General features: G+C 39.2%; 1 protein-coding gene across 1 annotated transcript in view; it reads left to right on the forward strand.

Moving 5' to 3' along the window:
* The window catches only part of DNAH7 (dynein axonemal heavy chain 7), a 214,406-nt gene that overhangs the window by 43,069 nt on the left and 159,647 nt on the right, over positions 1-11,690 (forward strand). The window contains exons 10-12 of the mRNA XM_006028533.2: positions 3,222-3,405; positions 4,997-5,176; positions 6,304-6,579. Coding sequence (XP_006028595.1) covers positions 3,222-3,405; positions 4,997-5,176; positions 6,304-6,579 — 640 coding nt within the window. The remainder of the gene's footprint in view (positions 1-3,221; positions 3,406-4,996; positions 5,177-6,303; positions 6,580-11,690) is intronic.

Raw genomic sequence — 11,690 nt, forward strand, 5'->3', positions numbered from 1 at the left:
TTCCCCCCCTGCTGCTGTGTCATACCTGCTCCTCCCCCCCTGCGTCAGGCCTCCTTCTTCCCCCACTGCTGCCGTGTCAGCCCTGCAGGCAGCGATGACGGAAGAGGGGAGGGGCAGGCTGAAGCCAGCACTGGTGGCCTAGCCTCCCCGCGGTGTCACGACCCAGCTCCCCCTCCGCATCACCGCTGCTGCCTCCAAGGAGCAAGAGGGGGCGAGGCCAGCTCCGGTGGCCTTTCCCTCTCCTCTGCTCCATCGTTGTCCCCTGCAGGGGGCAGGGCAGGGGGGCGAGGCCCCCGCTGCTGGGTTTGCCCTCTCCATTCCGTCCGCTCCATTGCCGCTGCCTTCAGGGAGCAGGGCTAGGGGTGGGCAAGGCCAGCTCCATCCCCTGTGTCCCCGCCATCATGGTGGTGCTCCGCCGTGCTGCCACCTCCTGTCCCAATGCTGTATTCGCACTCTGATTGGCTGTTTCAGTCAGCCCATCAGAGCACAAAGAAAGCGTTATGGACAGACAGAGAGACAGACAGATTAAGGCTTTTATAATATTAAAATCTTCTTCTTTTGTTGGGTAACCCAAAGAGAATGATACCTACCTTCCCTTTGAAAATGTTTTGATATGTATGGAAGAAATAAGTCATACAAATTCTGTGTATATTATAATAATTTGTAAAATAACTTTAATCTGGGTTTTAGATGATGAGAAAAACTGTACCTGAAATTTGAAACAAAAACAGTCCCATGTTGCCCCATATTTTGGTTGTCAGTCAGTGAAATCTTTCTCTAGTTTTTCAAAGGAACCATTACAATATGTTTTTTATTGGTTGCTAAAAAGTTTTAACTCTTAGGTTTTTTAATGTCAAATCACTAAAATTTCTTAATGGTTGTTCTTTTGCATATTACATTTATTTTCAACTGTAGCTGCTATGTGTTTTAATGTGTATTAATGCTAATCCAGTCAGTATATTTCAGTTAGGTTTATCACATTGTTTATCACCTATATTCCAAATTTGATGGCTAAAATTTTGCTTTTAAATGACAGTTGCATTGTATGGGAGAACAATAATTCACAAAAGCCATTTATTGTTAAGATACAGATCTAAGTTTCACATTCATAAAAGCATGTTTGTTTATACTAATAATACAGATGAAAAACTGTACACCATAGCTTTTGTTTCAGATCTATAAGCCTTCACATCTAGAACCCTTGGATTCAAATAAAATATAACAGTACTATAAGTCAGATGAATAAGTTGTGATATTACTTGTACTGTCACTATAAAATAAGTAATGTAGAATTTGTTCTTTCATCACACATATACTCAGCTCTCTGGCTGTCATGGTAATAAATCACTTTAGGAATATTGTATTTATAGGAATCTGAAGACACTGGAGACTGAGTAAGTTTTTAAGATGTGACTAATAAGTTTGGGTACCATAGTACTTGAGTGTCCAATATGGATCATTTTAAAGTATTTGATTTGCAGAGCATGAGTGCCTAGTGCTATCTATGGCAGACAAGGTTCCTTGGGTGAATCTGATATCTTTTATTAGATCAACCCAAATAGTTGGAGAATAGTTATTAAGCAAGCTTTCAGGCTCAAAAATCCTTCGTCAGGCTAAGGAAGTTTCAGCAGTTGGTGTGCGTTCTTCCTGGATGGAATGAAAAGTAAAAAAGCCAGAGGCTGGGCTGGGGAGTCAGTTGTCAGGCAGTTTATAATGTGTCAAAAATCCAATGACTATAACATTTCAGTGATGACAATCTAAATTCATAATTTAAATTTTTTTTGCCCAATAGGTGTTTTGTTTCTGTATTCCTCAGGCTGTTATATAATCATCTGACTTCACACAATGATTCATTACTATTTTGTTTGCACTTTGTGTTTTAATTACATTAAAAAATCAACATTTTCCACATTCTTGAATATGTATTTGTTATTATTTGAAATGCTGCATGTTTATTGGTAGTGTTGGGTTGATGTAAGAATGATGGTCCAGGAAATAAACAAGAGGCAAGGATAGTTTGGGGTGATATCTTTTATTGGACCTGTCTCCCCCAAATATGCTTTCCTTTCAGGTGTTTATTGGCACATTCTAGATTGAAGAGTTTCTTACCTTTTACCTTTAAGATTAAAATTGTATTCGCATGATCAACTTTAAACATATTTCATAAACAGGTGTTCAGGTTTTGCTATGAGAGTATCAACTACATTCTACTCCTATTCTCTACACCTTTAGCAGAATACTGCCTTACCTGCTTTTTGTGCTTTATTTCTCTCTATTCATAATCTGTATTCTGTGGCCTGTTTTCTCATGGCTAAAGACAGTTGAACAGTATTTCCCCTGTCAGTGTTCATCCTTAATATAGTCTCTGGTCACTCATGAATAGGGGCCTACATAATTTGAGGCAATGGATGGCCCATTTTGCGGGCAGGTCATGGGGCTGGCCACCTTTTTCACGGGGTTATCATGGTGGGGCCCCCTGACAACTCTGACTGGCCAAGGAGCCTCAGTGGCCCTACCCCCCACCACTGATTGGTGGAGAAGGCTGCCCATCATATGGCCCTGGCCATTGCTGCTGATTGGCTGAGGGTGGTCTGTTATGTGGCCTTTCCCCTGTGGCGCCCATAACTTGCAGTCCTCTCAGCCAATCAGCAGTGAGGGGTAAGGGTGGCAGCCATCTTGCCTGCTCATTTTCATACTGGCAACAACCCCTATCATGCCAGGCTGCGTGGCTGGAAGGACCATGGAAATAGTTTCCTTTTCCCACTTTATTTTTAGTAAGTTCCCCCTCCCTCCCCTTCCAGATGTCATGGAAATCACCCAATTTTGCAATTTCTGCAAAATCCGCAAAATCATGATTTGAGTAGGTCTCCACTTATGAATTACCCAAAGGACTGTATTACCTTTAGGGTCTGACTATTTTATCTCTGTGGCAGTTATGGCCCCTGCTGACCTAAGAAATGAGAGACCAGAACAAATTCCCTAATCTGGCTGTCGCACATTTTAAATTTAGTTTAGAATAATAGATAACATTTTAGGTAAGCACCTTCTGTTTGAATACATTCACCTGGTTTTATGTCACCACTTGAAGTAATTTATAATTGGCCATGTGTACTTTGACCTTATAATGGGCTTATTTAACATACATTTAAAAGGAAAAAATGTTTAAAAATCTTCAGTTTATTAATGCTCATCATTAAGAAAGTCTTTTCTGTTCTTTCAAGGTGGTTTCCAGAAGTCCAAAACATTTATTACCAAGGTAATAAACGAAAGCAAGTGCCTACCAATGCCAGCAGTGCCAAATTAGAATCTTTCTTCAACTGTGCTGCAACTTTAATGACTCAACAACTGCAAAGCTTAGCCTTAAAATCAATGCAAGACTTTACAGATTTAATTGTTCAACCTCCAGTAAGTAGCATTAGACAGTAATGAGACAATGTTGCTAGTCCATGTACATACAATCTATTTTTTCTGTTTAATTTAATTCTTCTGCAAAGATTAATAAAAAAGAAGTAATAAAAATGATGATGACAAGCTTCCTTAGATGATAGAATATTTTTTTTAGGTGTGCATGTTTCCTTTTATGTAAGCATAAATACAAAAGGATATAATACTGACATATCTTTATTTCCTTGTCAGGGGAAAAGGAAAATGTTAACATGTTTGGGGTCTAAAGATCAAATGATCAAAAGAAATTGCATTCAGTTAGATTTATGAATGAAAAACGTTAATGTGCATCCAAACCTTGTCAGTCCTAGGGATTAGTGGGAAAGATAGCTGTATTGCAGCAGATATAGAGTTATTTGCACAGAAGGTAGGCAGCCCCTCCTACCACCTTTCAGGTTCCATTACACACCTTGGCAGCAGAGCTCTTGCAAATAAGCTGTTGCAATCGTATACTCACACATCTGCACAACGCGCACTACCTTTTCTGAAGGAGCACGGCCACGTAAAGATATGAGTGGCATCTGTTGAATCTGAAGGGCAGATTTTTGTGGCATATATTTGGCCCCTGGCTCTGTCCTGGCTCTGTCCTCTTACTCAGCACTGCCCTCAAATATACATGAAGTCCTCATCCCAAATAATCCTGTTGAAGTAATTTCCATGGTATTTTTCGGAGGTGGGAAGCATGCTCTGAAGATGTCTCTCATTCCCTCCCAACTCAAACCCTGTTTAGCTCTCCTGTTGTTTTTTATGCTTATACATTAAAGGAATGTTGTTGTCTGATAGATAATTTCCTTTGTCCATCAGTAAGCGCATACTCCTGTGCAAATCTATTTCTAACAGTTATTTCAGTAGATTTAGAATATGTTAACATGGTGACTGAGAGGTTAAAGAGGTTTTAACGGGAAAAAGAAGTCCAATCAAGGAGGGTTGTTGAAAAATCTAAAGATTTCATCATGAACATATGCAGAATTAATGATCACATGCTTGGATATCTAAGAATCCACATGAAAACAAGGGTAGTGCTCTCTGGTACAAATATTACCCCTAAAATGCTTCTCAGAATAGTGTTTTCACAATAGATTCTGCTTCCAGTTACACTGTGGCTGAGATGCAACATTCACTATTAGTTTTATTATCTTCAGTAGTTTTGTTAAAGTAAATGGATCTATACACTGAGGACAGAATTTGACCTTGCATGTAGTGTTGTATACCTAATTGCTAATAATACAAAGCTGCTGCAACCTTAATCTGTGCAGTCAACTTCATAAAAGTTGTTTTTTGGATTATTTTGTAGAACTCTACCTCCCCTGCCTTCATTTACTAATAAAACAGTGTTGAATGCAGTCTTAATGACTGTCAATTTTATGTAAATTATATCCCCATCATACATGCTGTTTTAACATGCAATTTTTATGAGGATTACCTTATGTAGAGGATGTCATTTATAGTTAGAGCCTGTAGGGATTTAAAAACATGACAGACTGATTTTTAAATAATTCTTTGACTTTTCCTGCATTAATTCAGGTATTAATATTTTATTCTATTTTGTTAGAAATCTGTTCGAACCTATGAGCATCCAGGCTTCATCATGAGACTGATCCTTGACAATGACTGTATTAGGTTTGAGCCTGACTTTAATGACTATGAAGTTATTTTTCTGAATATTTATAACATTATGATTAAAGCTGTCAATCTTGTGCCAAGAGTTGAGACCAAATTGTATTCTAAGTGGGTAAGAAGCTATTCTTTTATAACTTTGTTCTTGTTTTCTTACGATGGTTTTGCTAGATTTAGATTACAAGTAATAATTTTACTTTCATGTTTTTCATAGTAATACATTTCATTTTTAGAACGTAATGGACCATTTCAAAGAATCCAAACCATATAAATCTAAAACATTACTACTATTCTATAAAATAAATAATCTCTCTTGTTTCTGGTAGGTTTGTATTTTAGCTTTCTGTGATTATTGTTATAAATGTATTGTACAGTACAAAAGCATATTTGTATTTCTTAAAATATCTCTCTCTTTATTTTTAAGAAAACTGCCTTCATTTTTCGTAACCCAGAGGATAGTCTTTTGTTAATATACATTATTTTAAATTAATTATAATTTCTAGAAGTGAAAATAATCTCTTTTAAGTTTAAAAGATTTATATTGGGATGGTCCTGTTTTGAGCAGGGTGTTGGACTAGATGACCTTCTGAGGTTCCTTCTGACCGTAGTTTTCTGTAATTTTATAATTCAATATCATTTAAGAACTATGAATTAAACTAAATACAGCAAGTGAGAGCTTTTTCTAAGATAAAGAGCACTAAACAAAATCATAAAATGAGACTTTAACTTAAAGTTTTTACCTGTTTTATTTTAAAGAGTTGACTTGCAATTTAAAGAATTGGTCCATATTTTGACAATGCTGAATGCTCATTTCTTTCTCATTGTTTGCAGAAAGTTGGGATAGGTGAATAAGTTTCTTGTCTGAAGGTTTTCTGTTCTGTGATCCTGTTACCCCTTTAGTCAACACTAATGTGAAGCTTGGAGAGATAGTAGTAAGACAGTATGGCCCTCAATATGCTTAAAGTTAAACACATGCTTAGTATAGTATTGCTTCTTTTTATCAGGGCTTTAGTCAATAAGCTATAAAGTGACAATAAATGAAAAAATAATGAAAATGATACATTTGTCCTTTGAACAGATATTTCATTTCTTTAGAGATTGAGTATGCTTAATGTGATGTGTTTCCTTATTTAGAGAGCTGCCTGATTATGTCATGTTTATTGATTACCTATGTAATGTTTATTGTTCATGGGATAACTATAATAACACCAAATTTGGAACAATGTATTTTTTTTTTCAAAGCCTGAAAGCAAAATCAAATCTGGTAACTTGAAGCCTATCGTCCTTGATGAAATCTTGAATGAACATAGGAAAAGGATAAAAAATGAGATCACCAAAGCAAGCATTGTACCTATGGAGCATCTCAAACTATATGATAAGTTTAGACTCTTGATAAACAAACAAGCTGAACAGGATGTTGATCAGTTCCTAACAGAGGAACATACCTTTGAAGAAATAACCGGAGAAATTGTTAAGTACCAAAACCTCAGTGAGGAAATACAGTACACGTCTAGGAAGGTAAATTATATTGATGTTTATAGAGAAACACTGAATTTATTTTAATATTAGTTTTGTATTAATATACTGTATTGACTTGGAGCTCATCTGCTTTCTAGATGGACTTTTTCCTTTGAATAATTGCCCAGAGGAGCTCCCTTCTGCTATGCACTTTTTTGGCCAGCAACTGTTTCATGTATTTTGCCTGAACCCTGAATACTCTCTTGCTTCTCATTGAGCTGAGGGCAGAAAGGGCAAAAGGCATCCAACCTCTTTTCCAATTGCAGGTGGTTGAGATAAAACCTTTAGCTTTGTCTTCTTCTCTTGTATACTAAGCATTTTAAATCCATTTTATATATAAAGTAAGCACATTAGGTTGTAAAATATTAGTTTTTGTGGTTGTTTTTATACCTACTGTACAAAAAATGAAAAATACTTATTTATGTTAGGTTCTTAGCTACTAATGAGATTTAGCCTGTATGACTGAAACAGATTTCCCAAGATTCAAAATTTTCCCTGTTACAATACGGCTAGTATGCTGAACAGCTCAGATATCCTTTTTGATTGTGCAGTCTTAGAATCCCTGTTTAAATATGGTTCTTCACATCCATCTCCAAGCTAGGAGGTGCTTGCTAATCATCAGAAGTGGGTCCTGTGAACAATTGCTTGGAGAAGAAAGAATTCTTACTTACTTTACAGTAACTGGTTATATGAGATATATGGATCCCATAATCTGCCCTTCTTATCCACTTCTAATGATGAATGCTGCTTCTGAGGATCCTGGCAGAGATTTTGTACCAGTGAAGAAAATGGGGATGGTTTTGTCCTCTGCCTTTTATGTCTAAGGTTGGCATGGAGGTATTAAGGGCACAGATATTGTTTCAGTGAGACAGTGGTAGTCAATAGAATATCACACCTAGAGCTGAAGCACATCGAGAATAGAATCCATGTGATCCATTTATCCTATAGATACTGAAAGTCTTTACCAACACTTCAGAAAGAATATAAAGTTTCCCACATATTCACTCTACATAGCATAGTGCTGCTTTTATTGAATTTCCTTGGAATTTTTATGAACTTCATTAAAACAGGATTTAGCCCCTAATAGTCTAATATCAATTATTTTGCTGAAAGTGATGATAGCGCCACTGAACCTTAATTGTATAACACACTGCAGAATAAAACTTTGGCATCAGCAAGAAAAGGATGAAATGATTTAATAGGACTTTTTCTTTTTGTGAATTCCTTTTCATGTAGTTTTCTCTGCATTTTACCAACTAAGAAGTTTTGTGCTCTTGACAAAACCCTGCCAGGGACTGGGACTGGCCCCACAGTGTAGGTGTGCTGCTGCCGCCATGATGCAGACTCCTCCTCTAAGACAGTGCCTGGGGCTGGTGCTGTGCTCAGAAACCCCTAGTTACATACAGCTTTTTACCATTGTAGAAATATGATTTGACTCTGAAAGCCAGTGGATCTTGGAATATCTTTCTGGGTTAAGGTTATCCGTTCAGAGGAGATGTAGCTGTACCTTCCTTCTTAGGCGACTGGTAGGGGGTGCACGGGGGTGCACATGCCGCCCCCCCCCCCACGATGGGGCCAGTGCACCCCCTGATGGCCAACCCTGATGCTGTTGGTAGGGCTGGTACCCCCCTGACAGGGTCAGCAGCTTCTGCGGGTGCCCTCCCAGATTCAGAAGGAACTAGTCACTCATGCCTTCCTCTCTGTCCCTGTGCCCTGCGACAGCCTTCCAAGTGCTGAAGCATAATTCTTTTCCAGTCAGCCTTTGCTGCTTTACTCATATCTCATGTGGGCATGCCAAGTGATTTGTAGTGTTAAAGTAGACAGTGTTAGCACTAATGCTGAAAATCAATTTTCACTGAAAGCTTCCACTACATTGAGAGAGAACCACTGTCAGGGACATTAATCTGCATGGTAATTCTTCCCAGATAGCCCTTTTGTAACAGAAAGAATCCCTGTGAGGCACCACCAGCAGAGTTTCTACAAAGAGAGAACTTTTTGTAGTTCCTGCTTCTCTACTTAAATCTGCTGATTTTTAAAATTTCCTACTCTTGTGGAAAAGAAAGCTGGCTTATGGCTGTATGATTCTGAAATAATCCTGATTTAATAAATCGGCTTGTCTTGTGAAAGCCTGTTTCTTACTAAACTCTAGCTGTCGTTTTTACCTAAAAGAGGGCCAATATTCATTTTGCTGGAATATCTGTTATAACTTGGTTTGATTCTAATCTTTGTAGATTTTTGCAACTACACAAACTCACGAGGAATACTTTTCTAAGAAACTGAAACCAAGCAATGATACATACAATATATTTCAGGAAAATGTAATATCATTATGCTTAAGTAATGGTATATGATGCAAAAATGTTTCATGGATATTGATATCTGAAATTATCTTGGTCATGATCAGCTGTGTACAAGAAACAAATTGGAGAATTAAGGGTATTCATTTATTTTAATTATTTTCACTATTAACAAAGTGGTACACAGGGATTTGTTGAGGTGGACAGAGAGAATACTGATATATATATGTGTGTGTGTGTGTGTGTGTGTGTGTATTACCAATTGCCCCCAAATAAGACATGTAGCTTGTTTTTGGAAGGCAGAACGTACAAAAAAAAAGTAGCTGCTAAGCACACCAAAATCCAAGCCTACAATGCAGCCGCCATCCATGCTCTCCACTACAGGTGTGAAACATGGATGACCTACTGTTGTCATCTCAAGAGCCTGGAGAGGTATCATGAACCTGGAGAGGTAACAGAAAATCCTCCATATCAAATGGGAAGATCACTGCCCAAATGTCAGCATCCTTGCTGAAGCCAGTGTTACAAGCATTAAATTGGTCATCCTCAAGCACCAACTTTTCTGGACCAACATTGTGTGTGGATGCCCAACTCTGAACTCCTCAAACAATTGCTCTGTTCCCAGCTTAGTAATGGCCTGAGATCTTGCAGTAGCCAGAGGAAATACTACATGGACACTTTGAAGGCATACCTCAAGAAAATGGATGTCGACATCAAGAGTTGGGAGAAGCTGGTTGCAGACCATCTCCAGTGGCACTGCAGCCTCAACAAAGTGGCATCCCTTTTGAGATAAAGCAGTTTGCCCTTGAAGCAGAAAGGAGAGCCTACAGCCTATTCTCCCTTGTGGAAAGATCAGCAACTTCTGCAGATGAATCTGTGGCTCAAGGAGTGGACTCTTAAGTCACCTCAGACCCATCAGTGAACTGTGGTAGAGATTTTCCTCGAATAAAGGGATTACGGATGACTGTGTTTAGCCAGATAGGTCCTGAAACAAGGATGCTGCAACTCAACATTGAGGGACTTTCTCAGGTCATGTGTGAGTATCTGTGAATATGCTGAAGACACATATCATCAATGTCCTTGCACTCTAAGAAACCCATGTCTCCAGTGACTACCAGACCAGCTGCTACTATATACATGGGTACAACCTTATGACTAGTCATTACTGTCCAAAATATGGTATAGCTATATATGTGAAGACCACCATCATGGATTTTAATGTCTTACCCCCAGCTGAAGAAAAAACACTTACACTAGTGCCATCAAAATAAGAGAGTTGCATATTACCAATGTATACACAGCCCCTTATTTGGAATGGCCGAAGCATTCCCAAATGCACCAATCCCAGTCCTGTATGTTGGTGACTTTAACAGCCTCCATATTATGTGGGGTTATGAGGTAAATGAAGCCAAAGGTGAAGGCCTTATGGACTGAATGTCCATGGAAGATCTTCAGTCCCAAACAGCAAGCAACGTTCCACTGAGGTCGATGGCAATGTAACTGTAACCCAGATCTCACCATTGTGAGAGCAATCGAAGTGGGAGCATGCTCCATGCATCCCGCAGTGTACTTCCCAACATTCTCAACAGTTAACATAGGCCCATCATTACTTATATCAGCATCAGATCCCTGTGATTTTGTCTGAATGTATCCTACAGAATGACCCGGATTAATTGGAAAGAGCGTCTGAAATCAATCGGAATAATTGCATAGATAAATACACACTGGAGAATGATTGGCTAGTCTGTGGTACGTTAGAGAAATATTTGGGGATTACAGTGGACAATAAGCTAAATATGAGCTCACAATGCGCTAGCTGCAAAACAAACGAACAAAAAACATGAGCATACTGGATTATATTCACTGGAGTGTCATTTGCAGATCAAGGGAAGAGATTGCTCTATTCAGCCTGTGATAAGGTCTCATCTGAGTGCTGGCTCCAGTTTTGGGCTTCACACTTCAAGAAAGATGTAGATGGACTTGGAAGATTCCAGCAGAGAGCAACAAGAAATATTAGATTCCTGAGAAACATGACTTATGAAGAACAGTCATAGATTTAATAGATTTCATAGACATTAGGGCTGGAAGGGACCTTGGAAGATCATCGAGTCCAGCCCCCCGCCCGAAGGCAGGAAGTCAGCTGGAGTCATAGGATCCCAGCAAGATAAGCATCCAATTTTTTCTTGAAGGTGTTCAGTTCAGGTGCTTGAACCACCTCCTATGGCAGGCTATTCCAGACCTTGGGGGCTCAGACAGTAAAGAAATTCTTCCTTATGTCCAGCCTGAAATGGTCTTGCAGTAGTTTATAACTGTTTGACCTCTTCAACCCTTGGGGCGCTCTGGTGAACATACGGTCTCCCAGATACTGGTGGTCACCCCTGATAAACTTATAGGTGGCCATCAGATCACCCCAGAACCTGCGGTTTTCCAGGCTAAGAGCCCCATAGCTCTCAGTCTGTCATTGTAAGGTCTGTTTTCCTGACCTCTGATCATGCGCGTGGCTCTTCTCTGTACTCTCTCAAGCTTCTCCACATCCTTTTTGAATTGTGGAGCCCAAAACTGGACGCAGTACTCCAGCTGTGGCCTCACCAAGGCTGAGTACAAGGGGAGAATGACGTCCCGGGATTTGCTTGAGAAGCATCTATGGATGCAAGCCAGCGTTTTGGTCGCTTTACTAGCTGCAGCATCACATTGAAGGCTCATGTTCATCTTGTGGTCAATGATGACCCCCAAGTTTATTTCTTCTGTAGTGCTAGCCAGCGTAGCACTGCCGAGCCTATAAGGATGCTGCAGGTTGTTGCTGCCAGGGGTGAC

Source organism: Alligator sinensis, unplaced genomic scaffold, assembly GCF_000455745.1.
Source record: "Alligator sinensis unplaced genomic scaffold, ASM45574v1 scaffold784_1, whole genome shotgun sequence".
In the NCBI taxonomy this organism is placed as follows: Eukaryota; Metazoa; Chordata; order Crocodylia; family Alligatoridae; genus Alligator; species Alligator sinensis.